Below are 25,710 nucleotides of genomic sequence, written 5' to 3' on the forward strand. Positions count from 1 at the left end.
GGTGAATAAAGCAATCTTATTTGAAGTGGGAAATTTCAGTTTACCGAACCAGATGCCACTCCATCTATGAAATCAAGGAGCTGTGGTTTGAGTAAGTAGATTTTTTTTCCTAACTCAAGAAGTTACCTATGAATAATAAAGAATTTAAATAAAACTGATTCAATCTTCTCCCAAAGTAGCTGTTTTCAACAACTGTGGGAAAATAACCCTGGGTCTGGCAGAGGTGACAAGTGAGAGTCTGGTGGGGACATGGGACGTTTGATAATGAAGGCTCAGGACATGAGAAAGGCATGTGGGACAAGGCAGAGTCCTCTCCCAGCAGCCTCACATGACACAGGACCACAAGCTCAATCCATAAATGAAGTATCCTCGAGAGAATGGACACCCCAGTCAAGGACATGAACACAAAACAAGCCGCAGGACTCTCCATCCACACAGAATAGTGTCACACCACGTGTTCATTTGTTCCATCACTGTCAACCACCACCCTTGTGTTCACGGGGCACGCTGCTGAAACTCTACAAACAGCACCATGTGACAGGCTTAATATGTTCCTGCCACACGGACAACTCTTTTCCCCTGCCAGGGAGGTGAGGGGACAAATTGCCTCCACTGCCCCTACCTGTCCTGCCAAGAGGGCAGCCAGAGGCCATCACTTACCTGTCCAGGTGATGTGCAGGTACAAGACACACACAGACTTATACCTGGACCAGATAACGTGCAGGTACAGAACACACGCACACACGTACCTGGACCCGGGTGATGTGCAGGTACAGGACACAGGCCACCAGGAAGCAGATGCAGAACACCAGCAGGAGCAGGACGGCCACACTCCTACGACAGAAGCCATACAGTCACTGCAGGTTAGGCCAGGTGACATGTGCCTGAGAGATGCCATCTTTCCTCCCCTCCCCCAACAGGTCCCAGCCCCCAGGAAGACACAGTGGTCTCTCGGGAGCTGCCCATGCCGGTCCTCTTCCAGGAGACAGGCTCTTCCTGTGTCCACCCCAACTTCTAAGTACCCCCCCTCCAGGATCTCTCTAGTCCTAGGAATGCTCGAGAGATGCCCTCCACGTGCAGGAAGGGCTAGGGTTGCACAGATTTGGCTGCTGGGCACTGCCCTCTTCCTGGGCTTCATCTGGGAAGGATTTTCTTAAGAAAGCTGAATCCCTTAATAGGCCATCCAGGTGGCCACTGTGTGTCCACAGGGTCTTGGGGTGGGGGCTGGCTTCTAGTGTCTTCTGAAACTCACAGGAGAATTGCTCCGCTTGGAAGGTTTATTATGAAAGTGCTACATCTAGAAGAAAAGCGGGGTCTTTCTCGCCAAAACTGTCACTCACTTTGATTTAGGATGATTCAAAGTTATTAAAATCTTATGTTTTTGCTCCTTTCCAGAGGCTACGTGTCCTCATTTAACTGTTTCTGAAAATGACAAGCACCCAGAAGCCAGGGTGCCCCATCGGTGGTCCTGTGTGTTATCTCCCACGGTCACTGCCATGAAGTCAACAGTGCGTGTGCTGTGGACAGAGTACACTGAAAGTAGGTGGTGTCTGAGGACTGAGCACATTTAAAATTAACAACTGAGAGTGAGCAGTCCCATGCATTTGCCATCAGGCGTGCTTAGCTAGGTCCTCCAGATAATGGAGAACTGGCGTGTGGCTCAAGCGGTCTCCAAAAGTCGGGGCACCGTGGGAGAGTGACCGCAGGAGTTGAACCTGAACTTGAAAAGAAAGGGATTCCTGGTAACCTCCGATGACTTACTTAAGGACTTAAGGACCCGGAATGGCACTTACTGCGGGATTATTAGAAGGTAGACAAGGCCGAATAAGGCGGCCAGAATGAGAGCCAGAACCACGGCGCTGGTGAAATACTCGTCCTGAAGCTGGTGGTACTAGAAGACAGAGAAATAGACCGTCAGCCGCCAGCTTCCAGGAGACACCAAGGGCTTCCCAAGGACACCAAGGATGCCTAGGACCACCACAGTGAGAAAGAGCTGCACCCATGTCCCCAGGACGTCCTGGGGCCTCTGACTCCCAGCCATCCTGAGCCCCCCGGCACTCACCTTTCGCTCTCGCTCAGCCTGCTTGTACTTCAGGGTGAAGAAGTTCAGGTCAGCCATCTCCAGCTCCATCTGGCGGGCTTCCAGGAGGCGGCCAATGTACCTGTTGACACGTGTCCCAGGGGTGGTTTGGACAACGTTTGTAGAGAAAGACGAGCGGTTTCTGAGTTTTTCCGAGGCTGTTCTCAATGCCCTCCGCTGACCATTATAGAAAGAAAGGCAGGGATATGTTCAGATTCTCCACTTAGCAAAGAAAAGAGCTCTTACGCTCCATCCTCCTGGGTCCTCGCTGAGGACCTGGCAGAGTCTGGGGCGGGGGCCAGTATGGGGATCGGAGATGCATTCTTGGCTCCTCCACCTGCTAGTGAGGAGAGTGAGTTATCACATCCTTAGTGTTGGGGTTTCTGTGTTTGTAAGTGGGGCCACATGGTGGTTGTGTAGTGGCACCATGTGGAGGGTTATGGGACCCCACACGTGTGCAGTGGACAGTGTTCAGCACACAGCAATGAAACTTGTTCTTTGAAAATATCAATAAAATCAACAGATCTCTAGCAAGCATGACAAAGAAAAAGAGAGAAATATATAAACAATTCAGGAAAGAAGCAAATTTACTACAGACACTGCAGACATCAAGAGGATAATAAGGAAATATTATGAACAATAGTTTACATATAAATTTGACAACTCAGTGACTTCTCTGATGGTCCTGTGCTTCCACTTCAGGGGACACAAGCTCAACCCCAGGTTGGGGAACTAAGACCCAATATGCCAGGTACAGCCAAAAAATTTTAAGAGAAAAATAATTTTTAATTATAAATAAATTTGACAACTTAGATCAATCACCTACTCCTTGAAACATACAAACTACCACAACTCACCCAACAGGAAAGATAATATAGAAAGATAATAATAGAAAAGCTCTATAATGGCTACATAAATTTAATTCATAATTTAAAAATTCATGAAAAAATAATCTTCAGGCTGAGATGGTTTCATTGTGAATTCTATCAAATATTTGAATAAGAATTAACATCAATTTTATAGAGTCTCTTCCAGAAAATAAAAGTCAACACTTCCCAACTCACTTTATAAAGTATTATCCTGATACAAAAACCAGACTAAGAGAGTATTAAACTACTTTTGAGGGCACGTCCCTCATGAATATTGATGCAAAACCCCTTAGCAAAACATTAACAAATAGGATTCAGCAATATATAAGTAGAAGTCTATACCATGAACTTTTCTAGATAAGTAAGGTTTAAATATTTGAACACTCCACACAAGCTATCATATTAACACCATATTAACCACCACATGGAAAAACCCACGGTCACATCAACTAAAAAATCTTTTGACAAAATTCAATACCCACTCATGATAAAAATCATCAGAAAACAAGGAATAGTGGGGAACTTCCCCAACTTGATGAAGAACATCTACAGGATACCTACAACTAGGTGGATAAACCTAGAGCCTGTTACATAGAGTGAAGTAAGTCAGAAAGAGAAAAACAAATATCATGTATTAACACATATGTATGGAATCTAGAAAGATGGTATAGATGACCCTGTTTTCAAGGCAGGAAGAGAGATGCAGACATAGAGAATGGACATGTGGACATGGGAGGGAAGGAGAGGGTGAGACAAACAAAAAGAATAGCACTGACATAAATACACCACCATGTGTGAAGCAGAGAGCTAGCAGGAAGCTGCTGTAAAACACGGGAAGCTCAGGTCAGTGCTGTGATGACCTGGACAGGTGGTAGGGAAGCTCAGGAGGGAGGGGATATATGTATGTGTATATCTGATGCACCTCGTCATACAGTAGAAACGAACACAACATTGTATAGCAACCATACTCCAATAAAATAAATAAATTAAATTAAAATAAAAAGGGAGAGAGAAACTGGGAGGCTCCTGGTGTACATTCCAGAAGGGGCAAATCTACTGGCAGTTTTAGGGAGGGCATCTCCCTACACTGGCCAGGGCTGGGGAGATACGTCTCCCGCCTGCTGCTATGGGTGATACTGGCACTACCGCCTCCAACCAGCTACACACCCACTCTCAGACAGACACTGGAGGCAGAGAAATTCACTTTACAAAATGATCAGAGATGTAAATGCATGCTCATGAGCAAAAAGGCTATGAATTACTTACTTTGATTAAAAGAAAAAACAAAAAAAAGCAGAAATAACCTAAATATCAGTAGAAGTGGAGTAAGTAAATGGTCTCTCCTTAGGCTGGAGGTCCACTCAATGACTGAAGAATCCTATTTTTGAGGAACAAGTCAACAATATAAGGAAATGTTTATGATACACTAGCAAGTGAAAGAAAGCAGCAAATGTTGCATATCATCCCATCAATTCTCTTTTTAAAAATGTGTAAATATACACACGTCTAAGAAGCTAGAAGGACCAAAATATTAATAATAGGTTGGCTGTAGGTGGTCAGATTATAGATGAATGCTTTTCATTTTCTTCTTTGTGAATTTTTGTATTTTTCTATATTTTCCACAATAAAGTACTTTTATAATCAGGAAGGAATATTGAAGGAAGAAATAGAACAAGTGTAAGCACATGGAGGTCGGGTTTTACTGAAGGTGCTTGTCCCTGCCTATTAAGGAGAGCAGCTCCTTGGGCACGGTCTGAAACTGGGGTGCAACTGGGTTGTGCAGGAGCCCTAAAACCAAACCTGGAAGCTCAGGCCACCCTGTAGGCACCTGCATGGTATCGCCACCTAGCGGCCAACCCACCCTGGGCTCCCACACTTCTGATCCAGGCGAGACCAGGAACAGGGGAACCCAAGACAGGCTGTGTTCTGAGGCTGACCACATACACCTGAATCACAGTCCTCAGAACTTGGGACACAATTTCTCACAAATGCAGCACAAAGGCACAGACAGTGGTGGACCCCACTGTCCTAATCCCGCCAGCCTTCTGCAGGCTCCATCTGCAAGAACACATCCATCAGGCTGTCAGGCCTGGAGGTGCGGATAAAGTGAACAGAAGACAGCAACAGAAAAGATGAGGAAAACTCGTCCTAAAGCAGATCCAGGACTCGGGACCCGCCGTGGAGAATGGTCCCAGGGAAGGGGCTGCTCTGCTCGAGGTCACTGGATGGGTCACTCACGTCATCCTTCCCAAATGCCCCCGCTGGTGGCCAGCCCCGTCCAGGCACGGCCTCTCCACTCCATCCTTTCAAGACCACCATGGACTCCCCACCCCGGGCCACCCGCCTGTCACTGCCCTGTCTTCACCCACTGATGCCTTCCCACAGTGCCAACACTGCTCCCTCTGGAAACTGGACTTGTTTCCCCGATCACAAGGCAAAAGTGATGAAGGGGCACAGAGCAGAGCAGCAGAAGTCCAGGCTCCCAGCTGGGCCCCCAGCACCTGGCACCTGCCCATGGGGGCTGCGCCGTCTCTCTGTCTCCCCAAGCAGGGGAGCTGCCTGGGCCCACAGAGGCTGTTCAGGCGGCAAAGAGGTCAGAATTGGGTGCGCTGCACACGAGGGATCAGAGTCTGAAGGAGGCAACAAGATGGAGGGAGAAGAAGGATGGATCCAGGAGGGCGTCTGAGAGCAGAGCACAGGACTGGGCTGTGGGATCCTCAGTCTGGGGCTGGCCAGGCAGCAGCGGAGGTGTCCCAAGCACCAGAGATGTCGGGGATGTTGGAGCGGGGGTCTAAGGACCCTGAGCACCCCAGGGAGACCCGTGGGAGACTGTGAGGACAGAGGGGCTGAGGATGAAACCCAGGATACCACCCCTCGTGCTCCCAGGGGAGACAGAAGAATCCAGGAATCCGAACTCTGCTGTGAAAGAAGGGAGAGAAGGGGCCCTGAGCATAGCAGGTCTCCCCAGCAGGGATGGGAAGGATGGAGCTGCAGGCCAACCTGGGTTCCTGGGCCATGAGGCCAGGGGGATGGGCTGCAAACACCAGCCATAGAAGGTGGCCAGTGAGCCCAGTGTGTGATTTCTCCCCAACTAAGGAGCAGTGGGCAGGGTAGGGTCTGCTGCTGGCACTCTCAGGTCCGAGCAGGGACACCGAGGGGGCTGCTCGGTCCCAGAGAAGCAGAGACTGATGCTAACTGTATGGGCTCTTCAGACACAGTCTGAATCCAAAGGGTACAGGCTCCTTTCACAGGTCAGCAGGCTCTGCCCAGGAAAACCTTGGGCTCCTCAATCTTATGAACCCCACCCTCCCGGGCAATCCAACAGGAATGATTCACTCTCTCCCCTCTCCTCACCCCAACTTCTCCGAGGAGTCCTGGGGACACCAGCCCTTGCCTCGGGCTCCAGGTCAATGACCCAGCTCTGCCCTGGCTTCATCTAAAATTTGATTTTTTTGTTCATTGTGGGTTCTTTTGGATTACACTTGATTTTTTAAAAGTCCTGCACCCAAGCTGCCCTGCAGGAACACCTCCAAAAGGAACCTCTTTCAAGTCTGGAGGCCATGTACCATCAACTAGAGGGACTTAACCAAGGAAGGGGGGCCTCTGATATGAGAGCCAGAGAGGGAGGGGGCGGATGGCCAGAGATGCTCCCCACGGAGGTGAAGGACAATGCTGTGGTGACACCACACTGAGGCTCTTGGGGTGCAAACGGAAGGGGAAGGAGCCTCCAGAAGCAGCAATACAACATCTGACATGTGCGAATATCCTGAGGACAGGTTTAACCAACATCTGGGGGATCTGAGCTTGAATTCACCGATAAATCCATAGAATGTCAACTTGTGGGAAAAAAAATACAAGATAATAAAAAGGTTTCTGCAGGAAAGCAAAGCAGCCCAGCTCCAAAGAGCATTTACGAGACTATGAAACATGAGGGGCGGGGCTGATGGAGCTGACCACAGCAGGACCGCACTAGGAGGATGCACAGGTGGGGACTCGGCAGGGCCGGCACGCGGGAGCAGGGTCAGCCTACCTTGTCGTCATCCTCGCAGGTCATGACGTTGGAAAAAGGGATCTCGGCCTTGAACATCTTCCGGCAGTGCATGAGCTGCACCAGCAGGTAGCACACGGTCTTGAACTTCATCCTCTTGGCCGGCTTTATGTCTGAGAGAATCAGCCCTGGAAATATCTGTGCAGACATGCAGCAAAGAGATACGCTGTGAGTAACAGGCACGTCCTGCCTCTCGGGCGGGGAGCACAAATGTGACGGGGCAGAGGGGTCACGGGCAGCTAGCCCAAGGCCTGCTGCTAGCCAGCGAACAGAACCACAACCCAGTCCCCAAACATGCAGCTCTCAACTCCACCCAATGCCTCTGAAACCAGAGCAATGCCTGAATCCCAGGGCGGATGTGTGGACATCACCCAGCTAGGTCTGCACCACGCTGGTGAGTGTCATCCACCGGCCCCCTGAGTCACTCTGTAGACCTCCCCTTCTGCCCTTTGCCTTTTTCTCTCCCTTTTTCTCCCCAAGATTCTCCAAAGGGGCTGCTCATTGTACAAACCACATCATCCTGCACATCCTCAAACCACAGCCCTGCCTGACGCTGTCGTTTAATTCTGCATGTCAGAAGGGCGGCATCCACACAGGGCCCCAAGGCTCCCTCCTCCAACTCAGAAACTCCTGCATCCCTGCAGCAGCTCCCAGGCCTCCCTCGTCAGGCCCCGCCCTCTGCTCCCCTGTTCCCAGGTTCACCCAAGCTGGTCAACCAAACCTCTCACTCGGCCCTCCTCCAGACCACCTCACACCTGCTCTTCTGCACACTCACTCCCTTTCTCCAGGAAGCAGCTCAGCTCACCCTACCTGTCCTTCCCTAAGCCCCACTTCTCTTGCCTTGCCAGTGCTACCCCATCCAAGGTCCCCATGTCACATGGGTGCACTGCATCCCAGCCTGGAGAGGGCTAGACCAGGGATGCACCAGGACAGCGAAACCCGAAGCTCTCCCTCATATCTGACCTGCTTGTGTCCAGAAGGAGCACCACAGCCTCTTGTGTCCTGCGCCCCTCACCTGAGCCCTGTACCCTCACCTGAGCCCTATATCCTCACCTGAGCCCTGTGCCCCTCACCTGAGCCCTGCACCCTCCCCTGGGCCCTGCACCCCTCGCCTGGGCCCTGGAAGTGGCTCAGTCACCCTCGATTGTGTCCAGATCACTTCCCCAGGGCCGAGTGACCTTCAGTGTCCACACAGGATGGTCACAAGCCTTCCTTTGTGCACAGCACCCCTCAATCCACAGTGCAATCCATCACCGACTTCCTGCAGAAGGTTCTCAAACCTAATTTGCAGGAGAGGCAGCAAAGGCCCAGGGAGGTGTGGGAGGACTCAGATGGCCCACCCCTTAACGACCCCAGGGCCCTGACTCCAAGTTCCCTCCCCACCCCTTCCCCTTAGCCCTCCCCACACGTGCAGCAGGCCAGGCCCAGGACACAAGGTCAGTGGGAACACCCTCGAGTCTGCAGAGCTCAGGGCCTGAGAAGCAGTGATCTGAGAAGGCTCTGCACAGGAGGCGCTCTCAAGCCTACCTTTCGCCGATGCGAGGGCACAATAAAAAAGGTCTCGATGTTATGAGTTTTCAGAAAACTGTTCCTCTCTTGTCCGTGTCCCGGCTCCACCTCATAGTCACCGTTCAGGCACGCCAGGGTGGTCTTTGTGATGTGAACCTTCCTGTGGAAAAGGGCGTGGAGATCCCTGCTCAGAGCCAAGGCGGGGCCTCCCCCACAGGGCCGACACTCTGCAGGGTCCTGACAGGGGCATCCCCTCCCCACGGGCAAGCTCTGGAAGGACCACTCAGGTTCCCCGGGGCATTAGCACGGAGGGCTGGCAGGTGGAGAGGAGCATTAGGGGGACCCAGGGGGAGGGGAACGTGTGCAAAGAGGGGTTGAGAGCAGAGAGGGCTGCAGGCAGAGGGGAGAAGGGGCCAGAGAGGAACTGAAGAGGAGGAGGGAAGCAAGTGTCAGGAAGAAGGGACGACGAGAGACGCAGAGGGCGGTGAAGTGAGGGAGAAGGAGGCCTCTCCCCAGGCTGTCTGTCCCCGAAATCCCCTGGGCGGGAGGACTTGGCCCAGTGTCAGGCCCTGCAGGGGGAACGGCAATGCTCTGCCTCCTCTGTCCCCCTCAATGCCCAGAACCCTCTGCTGAGGCCACTGCTGGCTGCACACAGCTGATCTGGTGTCTGGTCCTCATTGTGCAGCACTGAACACAGCTGATGGCTCTCGTCCTCCCCAGGCCCTCCTCCTGGTGCCCTGCATTCCTTCTAAGAGCATTCCTTCTCACCCCCCTGCCCCTCCCCTGCTCCTCTTTCTGCCTCTTGGCCCCCCTTCTCTCAGAGACTCGCAGGTCTGGGCCTTCATCACTCGCCCTCCTCCTTGTGCCCGGTGTGGAGTTCCAGAGTTTCAGTGCCCCCAAGGGCCTGTGAGCCCCTAACTGACCTCGGTGCCTGGGGAGACCCAGTCTGACTGATGAAAAAGGGCCCCCCAGCCCTGTGTCATGCTCCCCTCTTGTGCACTCCCCAGAGTGCTCCCTCTGGCCCCCAAGTATGTGAACCCCACCAGGGCCAGGGGCTCTGTCTTTGCTGCCAGCGTCCCCCTTCAGGGGCTTCCCTCATAGCTCAGTTGGTAAATCATCTGCTTGCAATGCAGGAGACCTGGGTTTGACGCCTGGGTCAGGAAGATCCCCTGGAGAAGGAAATGGCAATCCATTCCAGTATTCTTGCCTGGAGAATCCCATGGACAGAGGAGCCTGGCAGGCTACAATCCACGGAATCACAAGAGTCAGACACGACCTAGTGACTAAACCACCACCACCACCCCTCTCCAGGAATAGCACTGCACCCATCAGGTGCTCTGTAATCACTATGCTCCTGGCTGGTGGTCTTTCTTTGGTGGGGGGCGTGGAGAGGAGTGTCTCAGAAAGGTGGAGTGGAGGAAAAGAGGGAAGAAGGAAGCCAAGTAGAGAGAGGGCATGGGGGATGAAGCCCCTCCTGGGAGTCTAGTAGGTGGAGTCAAGGTAGGTGTCTGGAGTCAAGGAGTCACGTAGATGGAGAGCTACAGGTCAGCCCCAACTTGGAAGAGGCCCTGGCCGGGTGAGGGGGCCTGTGGAGAGCTCCCTAACGGTGGGAAGTCCCTGTGCTTGTCCTAAACATGGAGCTGCAGAGCAGGTAGGACCCGTAGGACCTTAGCAGGTAGGGGAGGATGGAGGTGGGTGGCTCCTGTCACCTCCTTGCTGGCTGAGGGTCTGGACTTTGTGCAGGACAAGGGGCTATGAGCACAGCTGCCAGATGGGGAGGGGCAGACACAGTGAGAAGGTGTTTACAGTGACCCCCTGAGACCCTGCTCTGAAGGGCAGAGAACAGGATGGGGGGGGGGGGAGCACTGAAGGACAGGGTGTGGGAGGGAGGGGTTAGTGCCTTCGAGGCTCCCCCCAGGGGATGCCCAAAGGCAGCCTGGTCACAGACAACAATGCCAGGGTTTTTGAGCTCACTTAGAAATGCCGTAGGCTTCCCAGGTGGCACTAGTGGTACAGAACCCACCTGCCAATGCAGGAGACTTAAGAGACGTGGGATTGATCTCTGGGTTGGAAAGATCCCCTGGAGAGGGGCATACAACCCACTCCAGTATTCTTGCCTGGAGAATCCTATGGACAGAGGAGCCTGGAGGGTTACAGTCCATGGGGTAGAAAAGAGTGAGACACAACCAAAGCAACTGAGCATGCAGAAATGCCATGGCCATTCCTGGGGCAGGTACAGTGAGGCTTTGAGGAGGATTTTGAGCCCCCACCTCCCTTTTTCTGCTGTTGGATTCTAACCTCCAGGCTCACTACTTCCTCAAGTCCCATAAGCCTCCCTTTCCTGATTTCAAAGCCACTCTCCAGAGCGCACCGAGCAGCCTCGGATGCCACCTGGCCCTCAGCCAAGCTCAGGGCCTCAGCACACAGAAATGGGGCCCCTGTTTCCACACTCTCCACTGAGGTCAGGCCAGGAGGGAGGAGGAGAGACGTGGCCCAGAGGACGGCAGGTCTCCAGGGTGAGAACAGGATGCCTGGGGGCAGGCAGAGGACAGGCAGCCAGGGTCAGAGGGGCCACAGAAGAGGGCACAGAGCTTTGCCCTGAAGTTCAGAGGAAGCGTGCCAAAGCAGACACACATGTGCAAGTGTCTAATACTCAGCTCTAGCCCCTGGGAATCACAGCTGGGCCCAGCAGCAGCTGCGAGCACATCCTGCAAACCCCTTAAGGGGAGGAAAGCAGGAGGGTGTGACTAACAGCCGAGTGTGCCTCAGAGCCCCCTTCCTGCAATCATGTCATCCCCCTGCTGCCCACCACTCATGGAAGGAGCACCCACTCAGCTCTTAGATTGATGTTTTTAAAGCAATACAATGCCTTGGCTCTGTGGAATGGTTTGAATAAAATGAGACCAAGGGAGATAACTGTAATTAGAAAGCATTAGAAGTGCACAGACCAATGAGAAACACACCCTCATTCTAGAAGAAAATCTGTTAACTTCCCTAGTGCGGCACTAAACCACAACACTTTCCACTGTCTAAGTCTGAGAAAGCAAGTGAAATGAGAAGCAGCAGTCAGCACTCAGGACAGCTCCCAGCCAGGCAGACCTGGGGCTTTCAGTCTCCACCTCCTCCGGTCAGCTTGTCTGCTCTCCTTGGGGGCCAGGAGTCTGAGTCAGCCCAGCGCAAGCCCCTCCAATTGTCGATGGGGGCTAGGATGGCCGGGAAAGGCCCAACTACTATTCTGCCCCTGCCCTCAGGGTCCCAGACTTACCCAGGCAGGCCGGCAGCCTCCATGACATTGGCCAGGGTCACGTCGTTGGACCACACATCATACTGCCACTTACGCAGGCCCAGGACCCCGCAGAGGACCCTGCCAGTATGCAGCCCCACACGCATGTTCAAGTCCACCTCAGTGGCCTCAGCCACAGACCTGCAGCAAACATAGACACAGAGTAGAAGCTGGAACCCTATAGTCTGCTCCCCAAATACCATGAGCGCAGGTGAGCAGGAGCGTGGATGGGAAGGTGGTCTCCTGACCTAATTAGCCTGACCCCTGAGCTGTGCCCTCTGGTGAGCAGGGGTCCCTCCAAGCTAGCTCCCCCAAACCCCATGGCCACTGCCCAGATCACAAGGCATCACACCTCCCCACCCCCCTCACTACCCAGGGCAACCACAGAAGAGAAACAAGCCCAAGGTCCCAGTCCCAGGACCCCGATCCTGCTCTGTGTACCACTGACCTGATCAGGGGTGCTCATGCCTGCTGCCTACCTGAGGTCCAGCATAAGAGCCACGGGGAACAAACCCAGGAATGGTCAAGGTTTGACCCCAAGCTCCCTGACTGAGAGGGCAGGCTAATCCTGTGGGGAGGCCCAGGACTCTGCAAACCCGCCCGAACAACAGGAGGACTTTGTGGGACGTAAACTGTGCCACAGTCAACTCGTGGGAGAAAATGAGATGAAAAGTGTGGATGCTGAAATCAGACTGCAGGGCCAGTATGCACTCCACCTGCCCAGCCGCTCATGTCCCTGGGCTCTAGCTTCCAGCAGAGGGTGGCTTGGAGCCCTGAGGCCCGCAGGAGAGAGCACCCTTGGAAGTGCCACGCTGCCACGGGGAGACCCTCTGATGTCATGTTTCTGTTTTTTCCACTTTTCCCCAAAAGTCAGAACGGTCTTAAAGCATATTGTTGAAGAAGCAGTATCAGGCCTGCTTGGCATGCTCCAAGTGACAGAATTTCAAGGAAGTGTGAGGGTAGGCAGGGGGTCAGTCACGGCGCCCCTGGCCCCTCCACCCTTGGTGGGTCCAAAGGTGGCCCTGAACAGCAGCTGTGTTAGAAGATCCAGAGCAAGAAGGGAGGGAGGCTGAGACAAACTGGGGGACACAGCGGGCCCATGATAGGACAGTTCAGTTCCCCTCATCCACCCACAGCTCCTGAGAACCGCCAGCTCACTGTTCTCCAAAGAAAAAACCTAAAAGACTAAAAAAAAGTAAAAATAAAAATGAAGAATGAGGAGCTTTGAGTGATGTTGGAATAAAGAGACTGGGAATCTTCATCTGGAACAAAATGAATGTGACCAGGACATAACTTAAGTCCACAACATCACAAGGAGAGTGAAAAAGAAGGAAGGTCCCAAAGCTTTGGCTCACCAGGCCTCTGACAGCAAAAGGAGCCAGTTCTGTGCAGAAACGAAGACAGAGCTGGCCACCCACAGGAATGCCAGATGGAAATGGCCAAAAATCCCCAAAGACTCTGAAACCCATCATCTCTTCATAGCAGGTTATTGATAAATGATGCCCCTATTAATAATACACAGTTTATTGATCATCATAGCAGGAGTAGCAGTGTTAAAGAAGGGAACACTTATCCACCCAGGGTGCCCCACCGGCCGAGCCCTCAGAGCTCTGCCTCCCCAGCCCAGCTCTTGCATACTCAGTTGCTTCAATGCCAGTGTCCTGTCTTCAGACCAAGGACTAGAGGCTGCAACCAGGAAGGGACAGGATGAGAGGGCATGGTCGCGGAGCAGGAGAGGGAGGACAGAGCGTGGGGAGGAACACGGGGCAGGGGAGGTGGTTTAAGAGAAATGAAGGCCTCTAGGGAAACCCCATCTGACCTGGTAACTGACCACACCCCGACCTCTGCCCTCTCCTGGCCTCGGTTTCACTGTGTGCAATCCAACGTGGGGCTGAATGAGCCCCCACAGGCTCTGAAAGCATTCAAACTCAATCCCAATGCCCCTCACCACCCATATCCTGCTGCTCCTATTGCATGGGCTGTGGAGATACTAACAGAGGCTCCACGGGGCACTCCAACAAGAGGGGATGATGATGGCAAACCTGCTCGGCCCTGAGCTGCCACCACCCTGCTCCACTGAGGCCAGGATTTGTCAGCATTACTTACAAAGTCCCATTTGTCAGTAATAACACAAGAAGAACGAGGCTCGCTGGACCCAGCCCACCTTCCAGGTCAGCATCCCCCCATCTGCCCTCACCCTAACTTCCACTTACCCACTGCCGCAGGGGCCCCCACTGGCCACAGCCCCCTGCCCCAAGCAGCCTCCATTCAAACCTTCCTCACAGTCTGGCCTCTAACCAGGAGCAGCTCTGCACATAACTGGTCACTTCATTCATCAAGGGCCTGTCCCCCAAAACCATGGCACCCAGGGGCTCCAAAGGTGAGCTAAGACGCCACCTTCCTGGCTGGCCCTCCAGCCTAGCTCACCATCCTCTGCATTCAGGAGGCTAGACCACAGAATCAGATACTTCTATGCAGGGTGCAGGGCAGCCTGGTGTTCAGCTTTGAGAATCTCAGAAGTATGCATGTCACCAACCTATAATAAAGGTTTTTTGAATACCTAATTAGCTGAATATATTTTAAATGTGTATTTTTTTTCAGTTTTAACTTTTTTTCATTCATTTGCCAATCTCCAGTTAAAGGCACTGAAATTAAGAAAACAGATTAAAAAAATTTTTTTAATTCACAAAAAGAAATCAATTTGGGAAATGTAAATAAGTAAATCTGCAAAAGGTGTTTTTGTGCATGTTAGGCATTTCTACTGTTGCAGCAATCAAAGAAGGGCAGGGGACTTCTGGGACCCACGTCCATCTCCCTCAAGCAGGCCTTCAGGGGTTCCTGAGACGTAGGACCTTCGCCAGCTTCCAACCAACCAGGCAGCCCAGGACACTCTACCAATTCACTCCATCTGTCATCCCTTCCAGCAGGTTCTCAATTGCAGTAACAGATGTGCAGCTAACTGGACAGTCACTTAAGATATATCTTTGCTCAAGAACTGTCTCACTCTAGATCACCAACAAGGACCTACGGTGTAACACAGGGAACCATACTCAATACCTTGTAATAACCTATAAGGGAAAAGAACCTGAAAAAGAATATACACATATGTATAACTGAATCACTTCACTGTACATCTGAAACTAAGACAATATTGTAAACAACTATACCGTAATTTTTTAATTGTATAAAATTAAAAAAAAAAAAAAGAAAAACCATTAAAAAAAAAAAAAACTGTCTCACTGAGGAACATTTACCAAGAACTGAGAAAATTGAGGAGGGGGAGAATGGTGCTTCCAGAACCATCAGAAATGCCTTTTGCCACTTGAGCATCTCTTCTCATTCGACCTCCACTCCAGCTGGGTACATCGGGTCTACCCATGACCTGAGCACAGGCAAGCTGGCCCTTACCAGTTCAAAGATGGGTCAGGGAAAGACGAGCACATGCCATTTACTTCTACTTATTATAGTGAACTAAAAATACCCAGACTGCAAGCAAAGCCATGTTTGGATTAAGAATTTAGCAAAATGGTACTTGTATGTTTGGAGGTCTGACTTGTGCTTGGCTAACTCCTGTGATGGTCAAGGCACTCCCTGTGGAGTGGACAAATCCCTTTCCTGTAAGTGCACAGAATCAATACGCTCTGGAGCCCCAGGGACAGCAGCCACCCAGCTGGCTCACCCTTGAGCCACTCCCTTTTGGGAAGAGGAGACTTGATGAATTGATGACTGTAGTGGCTGGGGATCCAGCATCTTCCCTGCCAGCCCATTTAACCTGGGATCCCATTTAATTCTCACAACAGCTCATTTCACAGCCGAGAAAATCAGGGATGCGAGGAAACTGAAGCACCACCTTAAGGATGGGAAGCCAGGAATTCAGGGGGCCCATCTGCTTCCTTGGGCAGGAAGCTTCAATCCTCTCAGGAACACCTGAATCTGGGGACTGATGGCTTGAACCCTACGAAGTGTTCATGTACCAGACCTGGCTGCAGAAGAGCAGTTCCTCGGGACTGACCTAGTAATATTCAACGCCTGATGAGGGAAAGCTGGTGCTGGGGTGCGGGAAAGAGTGGAGGCACTGATCTCACATGGGCAGCACACCCTCTGGTGGGGGGTGGGGGGAGCAGGCTCAGGCCTGGGTACCCTGGGGAGGGGCCACAGGACTTAGGGTCAAGGACATAGGTCCAAGCAGCATGACACCACTAGGAGTCCGAGAGAGAGAGAGAAAAAATAAATAAAAAAGGAGTCCTGGAGAAATCTCCCCGGAACCTTCAAGGTCTAGCCCCTGACCATCAGGCCGCAGGGTTCAGATGTAGAGGCCAAGAGTGGGTTCACTGCCCTAGGTTTCTGCCAGTCCAGCCTCACTCAGAGCCCTGGATATCATGAAGCCGATACTCCCATTTTACAGATGGGGAATCTGATGGCCGGGGTCACAGCTCTGCAGGGGCAAGCCCAAGCCAGTCATCACACTCACTGGGCACATAAGGTGCTTCCCACTCTATCTCCATTCCTCCCATGGGGAGGTGCCATCTGGCCAAAACCAGGAATATATATAACTTTAAATTATTATTAAAAATCACACCAACAAAATTAATCTGTGGTGTTTCTTTTAAGAGTGTATTGCACGCCTTAATTAGGTCCAACAAGTGTGAGAGAAGGGATCTGATTTGGGTGTTGAGGGCAAACAGGGTCCAGATGCCCCAGAGCAGGAGCCCAGGGGGCCTCAGGGCACCAGCCTTGGGCACTGCCACTCCCCTGGGAGGGTAAGAGTCCTCTGTGCTCAGTTGCTCAGTCGCGTCCAACTCTGTGAACCCATGGACTGCAGCCCATCAGGCTCCTCTGTCCCTGGGAGCCCTGGGACTCCACATTCAAAGCAATATTTTTTGCTTTATCTTTTACAAGGAACATGAAAAATCTTTTCATCTGTTTTCCCCATAGAAATGAACTTTCTACCAAGTGGAAAACAATATTGTTCCCCACTTGCCAGCCAAGGAGACCCTCGACCCTTCTGTTCTCACACAAGTTAGAGCTGGTCAGGCTGCTCACCTTCCCTGGCAGGGATTTCTTCCTTGGTTTTTATGAATTTCTTACTCCACTCCTCTCTATCCTGTAATATCAAATGCTTGACCCACACAAGTTGGTCCCGAGCTCACAAGGGTCGGAATGGATTGCCCTGTTTCGAGAGTGATCCTGGTGGATGCACTGCCAGCAGAGCGTCAGCCTAAAAAGGGAGCTGACGATGGTGGTCCAACATACCACAGTAGGACAAGAACATTCCCGATCCTGAGCATCCGTATCACCACGCACAGTATTTGTAGGAGATGCTTTAGGAATCTCATAACCATGAAAACCATCCTTCCTGCTTTTCGACTTCCTCTGTCCACTCAGAGGTCCCCAGGCCTGCAGCAGACCTCTCTGCAGCCTCGGCAAGGGACATCTCAGCACTGCAGCCTGTGCTGCTTCCTGGTCACTCACAGCACCGTGCCCACCAGCCAGGGCCACCTGTGGCCTCCCCAAACAACAAAACAGTCAACAACATGCCTCTCCCCCAGTTCAGCTTCTTTTTCCAGAGCAGGGGCTACATACTGAAATCACCTGGGGGTAGGGGGTACTTATCCATAGCCCAGATCAGCTGCCATGGGCTCTCTGGGCAGAGCAGCCCTCGGGGATTCAATTCACCCAGGCAATGCTGACATGCAAGTCCTGTCTCCTGAGAAATGGACTGCCAGACCAAGCATGCGGTCGGAGAGTGTTGAGCGCCCTGTTTTTACACACAGTGTGCAGGCGTGTGGACCCTGTAATCTGCCTCACAGGGACAGTGCAGCGAGCCTGCTGTTCACCCCTGTCTCATTCCACTCTTGTGCTGTTCTGTCTCTTCTCCCGAGTGTGAGACCACACCAGGCCCTGGTAACCCCACGCACTGAGCCAAAGCCATCTCTCCACGCTGCTGAAAAGCTGAAATGTGGATCTATGCACCATCCACCATCCCACCCTTCCAGCTCCACACCTTCCTTAACCAGACAGAAGGCCCCTTACTGCTTCATCCCAGGCCCTGACGAGGACTGTGAGGAGACAGAGTGGCTAAGAAACCGGCAGGCAGGCCTCCCGGTGTTCCAGAAATACCAGCTCCATCTAACCCTCTCTCCACAGAGAACACCTGACACCCGGATATCTGCCCTCATGGGCGAGCACACGTGAGTCCTTTTCAACTGGAATTCAGCCAGACTTGAGCCAAACCTTTCCCACAACCAGGGCTTCCCTGGTGGCTCAGACAGTAAAGAATTCGCCTGCAATGCAGGAGACTTGAGTTCAATCCCTGGGTGGGGAAGATGCCCTGGAGAAGGGAATGGGTACCCACTCCAGCGTTCTTGCCGAGCGAATTCCAGGGACAGAGAAGCCTGGTGGGCTGCAGTCCATAGGTTCTCAAAGAGTCGGACATGATTGAGGAACTAACATTTTCCCACAATCAACTCCCTGAGCATCTTATCTAGCTAAGCTAGAAAGGTTCTTTCTTTTGACCAGACTAACACACAGTTCCTTGGAAGAAAAACTATGACAAACCAAGACAGCATATTAAAAAGCAGAGACATCATTTTGCCAACAAAGGGCCATATAGTCAAAGCTATAGTTTTTCCAGTAGTCATATACAGATGTGAGGGTTGGACCATAAAGAAGGCTGAATGCCAATGAATTGATGCTTTTGAACTGTGGTTTTGGAGAAGACTCTTGAGAGTCCCTTGGACGGCAAGGAGATCAAACCAGTCAATCCTAGAGGAAATCAACCCTGAATATTCACTGGATGGACTGATGCTGAAGTTGAAGCTCCAATACTTTGGCCACCTGATGGGAAGAGCCAACTCACTGGAAAAGACCCAGATGCTGGAAAAGATTGAGGGCAGGAGGAGAAAGGGATGACAGAGGATGAGATGGTTGGACAGCATCATCGACTCAATGGACATGAGTTTGAGCAAACTCAGGGAGATAGTGAAGGGCAGGGAAGCCTGGCATGCTGCATTCCATGGGGTCATAAAGAGCTGGACATGACTGAGCGACACCAACAGCAACAATACACAGCTGACAACACCTGGGATCACTGCGGACAAAAAAACGTAGCCCCAACAAAAATGCACAATAGGGACTCCCAGAGGCGGAGCTCCACAGTGCAGGCAAGGTGCCTTCACCCAGCACCTCGCCAAGAGGCACTGGTTCTCTGCAGCCACGACACAGGTGACCCACCTTGGACACACTGGCCAGGACAAGGCAGGCTGCACGGCGGGGCGGGGTACCCACAGGGCACTCACGTGATGGTGTCGATCATGTCCAGGCCCATCTCCACGCAGCAGTGGGCATGGTCGGTCTTGGGCTGGGTGAGGCCGGACACGCAGTAGTAGCAGTCTCCCAGGATCTTGATGCGGCGGCAGTGGTTCTCCTTCAGGCAAGAGGGCAAAGGGCAAATTAGCAATGTACCCGGGGCCACCCGAGCACCTGCCCCCCTGCCACCAGAGGCTGAGCTGGAGGTACAACCTAGACCAGGGTCCAGGCAACCCTTCCACAGTCAGGGCACCTCCAGAGCACAGACGTTCCCCATGGATGGGACTAGGATCACTTTGGGGCACCCCACACTGCCCCACACCCCTCCACCGTTCCCGCCCTTCAGTTCACCAGGGCCAAACCCACAGACCCTTCAAGGTAGAGAGGCCACCCCACGCCTGGGAGCCAGCTCCTCTCCCCAAGGAGGGGTCCTCTCTCCCAAGAAGGGCTAGGACAGTCCGACCACCAACTCAAATCATCATGTGATGGCTCTTCTGGAACATGCTAGACCCCTCCCCACCCCAGGAAGGGCCAGGCCACACACGTCTGAGCACCCCGTAGCTTAACCCAGAGCCGAGGTCCACAGGCCATGTGAGCAGCTCTCCCCAAAGGATCACCAGCTGGGGTCTGAGCCCCAACCTCACCACGCACAGGGAACACCTCAGAAAGGCATCCTATACCACACAAGGTCTCCTCTAATATTTACATAACGGGAAGAATGCTGGCTCCACCTCGCCCTCAAGTTGAGGACAGAGAGACACAGGAGACGCTTACTACCATCCATCTTACACTAACCCATCGGGGCCGGCTATGATGATGACGGTGACTGTCAGCTTTATACAAGGAGAGCCTTAAAACAGCATTTCTGGGACATTTTGTTTTCAACACCGCTTTATACCCCCTAAATAACTGAGGACCTCAAAAAATTTTCGTGTAAGTAGGTTAGAGCTATGGATATTAACACATAAGAAGTTATGACTGAGAAGCTTTTTTTAAAATGTATTAATGCATCTAAAGTAATACACAACCCTCTTCCCTTCTTCCTCCCTCCATGGAACATGTTGCTGTTCACCAGGATCCCAAAGTGGAGAGAGTTAGAAGAAAAAAGGAAGTGAAACTCAGATTAGTGCTGCTTCAGATGATACAAAGGATTCTGAAGACAGCGTCGTCCATGGGGAGGGTAAAACTGTTGATTCAAGTTAGAGTTTTGGATTATTTATGGGTTTTATTTATGTGTTTTTCCTCTAACCTCGAAGAACTTTAATAAAGGAAACAAAAACCATAAAAATAAATAAAGTAACAGTAGCCGATCCATTACATATTAACAAGAGTATGTAACACATTTTATGAAAAATTATGACACTTTCCAAAACAATCACTGTGAGAAGCAAGGCTTTGTTCTCCTTTTTGCCAGTCTCAGTATCTGTCTTCACAGAAGACAGCTGTTTCCTGTGTTCTACGTTCTGCTTCTAGTCTATTGTATCTGTTCCAGTTGATTCTATGTTCCACCATTCACTCCATGGTCTCTCCTGGAGGACGTCTGTGAAGGAGCCGGACCTCACACAACCTATCCTTGGATGAGACAGATCTCACAGCCCCCAGGTGGTCTGGAAGCCCAGAGCTACACTGACCCCACTCTGAGAACACATTCTATAAATTATATTTAGTTCTGCTCTTCATTTTCTTACAAACGAGTCACCTCCTGCAGGTTTTCTCGAATGCTATGAATTCTCAGTGCCCCGGGATGAGAATTCTCAGCCTTCACCACCCATGCACTGCTGCAGGACACTCTCCACCAGGCAGAGGTGTGGGGAGCAGGCCAGGGCCAGCATCCCGATGCTCTCTGGAGTGGTGATCCAGGCATCAGAGCAGGGGGTGCCCTCTGTGCAGATGACTCAGTGCCTAGCTCGTCCCAGCCCTGGGCCTCCCTTACCAGGGGGACACTCAGTCAAAGAGAAGGAGGACAGTGGATGTTCCCCCTGTTGGGAGGGCTCAGGGAAAGCCCAGTGACTGGGCCTGCCTCAACCCGAGCCCTGAAGGCACCTGCTGTGGTCAGGGAGCTGGCCTCAGGGAGGTCCAGGATCTGGCCACTCAGTCTTCAGGTGACCAGGGGCAGTCACTCATCCATCAGACACCCGCCTCCTGGTCTGCAAAAGGGATTTCCAGTGTCCTATGGGCAGACTATGCTGCGGCTGACAGAGACTGGGAGCCCAGGGCCAGCCAGGTACAGATGTCCACATCATGGAGCCAAGGGCCAGGCTTCTGGCAGGCAGTCTTCTCCAGGCCAGCAGGCAGCACTGGGCTCTCTTCCGGAATCTCTAGCATGTCCACCCCGACCTGTCCCTTCACTGCCAGGACACACGGTGTAGGTCATTGAGGGACAGCTCCTTCCCCCATCCCCTCCCCATCTTCACACTCAGGCTAACTTTACTGGACCCAAGGGCCCAGGATGAGACGAGGGTCCACTGCGAGGTTCCACCATTCCCTGGGCACAGAGACCCTCAGTGGAAAGTTCATAAACCCCCAATTCGTCCAGCTTTCCTCCCAGCTGTCCATATGGGGAGCTAGACCCCTCCCTCTGAGGAGCCCACAGAAGTGACAGGACCTACTCCACTTAGGCACTGCTCCTGCAGAAGATTCCTCAAGGTCACCAAGCCCCGATTCTGGGGACCTCAGGGATGACAGCTGTCCCTACCCATCAGCATCCCCCTGGGGCATGAGTGTGGGCAACCGTGGATGTCCCTGCATCCCCCAGCTTGTGTTCCTGGCTGTCTCCAGGCCCCATGATCCCAGCCTCCTCTTTATCTCTGTGTGTCCCCAACAGGACTGTCCCTAGACTGGAAGGTGCGGGCAGGTGTGTGTGTGTAAGTGAACGGACCCTTAATATGATAGGCGGGTCATAAGTGGCAGCTGTCCCATCACATTCGAAGGAAAATCAGAGGCCGTGGGTGGGGCTGCCCCAAACAGCCACCGTGTGAGCCTGACTGTCCCCTGTGACACAGACGCTCGGAGTGGCCGCCACAGAAAGGGGAGTCTCTGTGGGGCTGGGGAGGCTCTCTGATGGCGAGTCCTCTCTGTAGGACCCGCAGGACAGGAGGCGTTGGAAGAACGAGGTGTAAACGAAGATGAAGGCAAGTGGTGCCCCAGCAAGCCTCAGGAGTGACCCTCCCTGCCCAGCGTGGCTGCTCTCCGAGGGAGGATGAGAGCATCTAGCAGCTGACATCCAGGCCACAGGCTCACAGGTCCACCGCGTTCTGGGGAGAGCTTCCAAGAGAAGAGCCATCCTCAGCTGGACCCGTCGACACAGCCAGGACTGGGAGGATAATTACAGCCAGTCAGTGACACCTGTGTTCTTGGCGACCATCCTGAGGTGGTCCCTTCCGGGCTGGCTCTACCACAGGGCGGCCGACACAGCCCAGAACAGACTAGGGAAGTGAAATGCTAACCCGTCACCTTGTTTTTTTTAATCTCAACTGTACCGGCTTTGGTTAACAAGCTTAAGAGACCAAAAAAGGTTTTTTCCATTGCTTTGGGTGTTTTAGATTACAACACCTTCCCTGTAACTAATGAAAGCCGGCGCCTGGAGTTCCCCAGCAGGAGCATGTGTGTACAGCTGAACAGCTGTTTTCCAGCCAAAGCAAGAAAGAAAATGGAGGGGGAGGGCCGGAGGAGCTGGCTCAGAAGGGACAGGAGTGACAGGGGACATGACAGACAGAGCCCCCTCAGAGCAGCACAGGAGCTGCAGGAGGATCCAGGGAGGAGGGTCTCACGCTTTGGTTACTAGGGTGGTCTGCAGGCTCACAGGTCAACTATGGACCCAGCTGGCCATGCCGGAGAGGACGGCAGAGATCCTCACGCTCAAAGGCTCTGTGAGCCTGCCCCACTGGCCACAGGCCTGGGAAGAAGCAGAAAATTCAGTGGGATCAGGAAGACCCACTGCAATTTCAGAACCCAAAGATGCCCAAAGCTCTCTGGGGCTGAGGCTGACTCTGAAACAGGGGAGTTCAGAGAGGCCAGAGGCCATCAGGTGGACCCCACACTGCACCTGGATTCTGGGAAGGCAAGAAAGCTCCCAGGACCTGGTGGTACCCCCCCAGGGGAAATGGAGGTGCAGACGGAGAGCTGGAAATGACCCAGCAACTGCACCTGATCCCCAGGTGACTGCATCCAAAACCCAACTGGCCGAGTCATATTAACTTTGCATGGTATCTGGCCATCAGTGGGAAAACAACGGGTCCCAGGGAGGCTGGCTCAGTCAGTCAGTCGATAAGTTGTGCCCAACTCTTTGTGTTCCCGTGGACTGTAGCCTCCCAGACACCTCTGTCTATGGGATTTCCCAGGCAAGAGTACTAGGAAATGACAGGTTGTCATTTCCTTTTCCAGGGGATCTTCCTGACCCAGGGACTGAACCTGGTGTCTCCTGCCTATGTCTCCTACAAGGGCAGGCATATTCTTTACCACCTGAGCCACATGGAAAGCCCCCACTGAGGCACACTCTTCAGTAATAAACAGTCACATGTACACATCTGTTCCTGGTCTCCAAAAGGAACAATGGAGGGGCAACCCCAGACACAGCACAGATGCCTAAATGCATGGGGTGGGAGAGATGGTAGGGCAGGGCAGTATCTTGGCCCTGCAGATACAAGTATCTTGTCTTGGAGTCTCCACTGTGGGATGGAGCCATGCCAATATTTTATGCACTTAAAAAGAAAAATCAATTTAAAACCACGATGCCTAAAAATCAAAACCAAAATAAAATAAACCTAACTGTAACCTCGCTGGTAGCATGATCACACAGCAGAGAACTATTCCAGGTGAGGAGAAAACACATATTTGACTATATATCAGTGCTGTGTGCTATGCTTAGTCATTCAGTCGTGCCCGACTCTTTGCGACCCAATGGACTGTACCCACCAGGCTCCTCTGCCCATGAGATTCTCCAGGCAAGAATACTGGAGTGGGTTGCCATGCCCTCCTCCAAGGAATCTTCCCAACCCAGGGATGGAACTCAGGTTTCCCGCATGGCAGGTAGATTCCTTATCGTCTGAGTCACCAGGATATAAGGCTTCTCTGGTAGTTCAGAGGATCTACCTGCAATGCAGAAGACAGCAGGAGACACAAGTTCAATCCCTGGGTCAGGAGGAGGGCACTGCAACCCACTCCAGTATTCTTATCTGGAGAATCCCATGGACAGAGGATCCTGGCAGGCTACAGTCCATAGGGTCGCAAGGAGTTAAACACAATTGAAGTGACTGAGTATGCACGCACACACACACTAGTGGGATATAATCCAAGGACAAGATAACCACAGAAACCACTAAAGAAATCTTAAATTGTATTCAATGGGCTTATTGTGGGTAATAATATTGTTGATGCTATTTTGAATCAACTGTACATAAAAGAATGAAACAAAAAATTATAATACTGTCATTAGAGTTTCCAACATCAAAGGAAAAGAGACACAAATGTAAAAATCAAAGAACTGAATGAATTGGAAATATCTATATAAACTCAGAATTTGTTTCCCTTTTTCTAAAAAATATTTTCCACCTCTATCTTCTGGAAAGTCACAGGGCCAGAGACAACCCGGATTACAGGCTGGAAAACCCATTTCCTGCTGAGAGAAACTAGAGCTTCTGAAAAATGCCACATCTGTGTGTGAGGCAGGAACATGCTGCGAGGGTGTGGGCCGAGTCACCAGGAAGCAGGAGGTAACCTCAGGCTCACCCCCTTGGAGAATCTAGTCCTGAAATTTGGTAAAGAAATGAAAAGAATCAAGTGTTCACTGAGGATAACCAAACAGCTCATAAATGTTCTTCACTTTTAAAGAATCACAAGCTAATAAATGCAGAAGAAACAACAGGATCAGAAAACTGACCCTGAGTGTGTAAACTCAAGTGAATACAGATCAGCCAAGCTTTTGAGGCAACTGCTGTGACCCTCGGGCACATCGTCTTGGGAAGCCCGTAACAACACAGGAACCTCAGATCCACACGCCCCGGTGAGAAGAGGCCAGCAGAGGAGCCAGCACAGGGGAGAAGCAAAGTGATCAGGGAAGAGTCGTGAACACAGATGAGAGCTCAGGACCTAAGGCAGGTACAGAAGGTCAGCTCATTCAGGTGCCTGGACAGCTCGGGAGAAGTACAGAGCACACCCACCCCTGGGGCTGAGCTGCCACCAAGGGCAGGAGCATCAACAAGGAAAAACCAAAACCAAGACACACTTGGCACATCCACTGAACACAATGTGTGTATCCATCTGGTTTTTTGGTTTTTGTATGCTATGAAGGTCTGATATCTCAGGGGCCTTGCTGGTAGGAAAGGATGCCCCCTGCTTACCAGGGCTGGCTAATTCCTGGAGACAGTAGACAGCTTGTTCCTGTCCCACTGGCAGATCAGAGTCCACACCTTTTCTGTGGACTCTCATACTCCTGCCACTGTCCCCGCCCCAATCATCAGGGTGGGGACCAGGGAGCAGGAGACACCGACAGCCCAGAGCCCTAACCATCCACACTGTCCAGCCCTATGTCTGCTCATGCCATGGAAACACCTATAAAGCCTCGTCCCCCTCTCCCAGCCTCTCTGCCTCCTGGGCATCCAGTGGTCCCTCCTCT

At 52.1% G+C, this 25,710-nt stretch overlaps 1 protein-coding gene across 6 annotated transcripts in view; it reads right to left on the bottom strand.

The window, feature by feature from the left end:
• ADCY1 (adenylate cyclase 1) overlaps positions 1 to 25,710 on the bottom strand; it is a 99,311-nt gene that overhangs the window by 34,841 nt on the left and 38,760 nt on the right. For 5 of the 6 annotated variants that reach the window (XR_014065975.1, XM_081531081.1, XM_081531080.1 and 2 more), the window contains 7 exons: positions 19,088 to 19,215; positions 11,772 to 11,930; positions 8,525 to 8,666; positions 6,980 to 7,135; positions 2,063 to 2,257; positions 1,794 to 1,891; positions 750 to 834 (listed from right to left, as the gene is read on the bottom strand). Coding sequence is in view for 5 of the 6 variants with exons in the window: in XM_081531081.1 (XP_081387207.1) it covers positions 750 to 834; positions 1,794 to 1,891; positions 2,063 to 2,257; positions 6,980 to 7,135; positions 8,525 to 8,666; positions 11,772 to 11,930; positions 19,088 to 19,215 (963 nt within the window). In the remaining variant the exon portion in view is untranslated. Of the gene's footprint in view, positions 1 to 749; positions 835 to 1,793; positions 1,892 to 2,062; positions 2,258 to 6,979; positions 7,136 to 8,524; positions 8,667 to 11,771; positions 11,931 to 19,087; positions 19,216 to 25,710 lie in introns of those variants that run through there. The other variant, XM_081531084.1, reaches the window with a different exon arrangement.

The sequence above is a fragment of the Giraffa tippelskirchi genome, chromosome 10, assembly GCF_054371585.1.
Source record: "Giraffa tippelskirchi isolate mGirTip1 chromosome 10, T2T-mGirTip1v1.2.pri, whole genome shotgun sequence".
Lineage (NCBI taxonomy): Eukaryota > Metazoa > Chordata > Mammalia > Artiodactyla > Giraffidae > Giraffa > Giraffa tippelskirchi.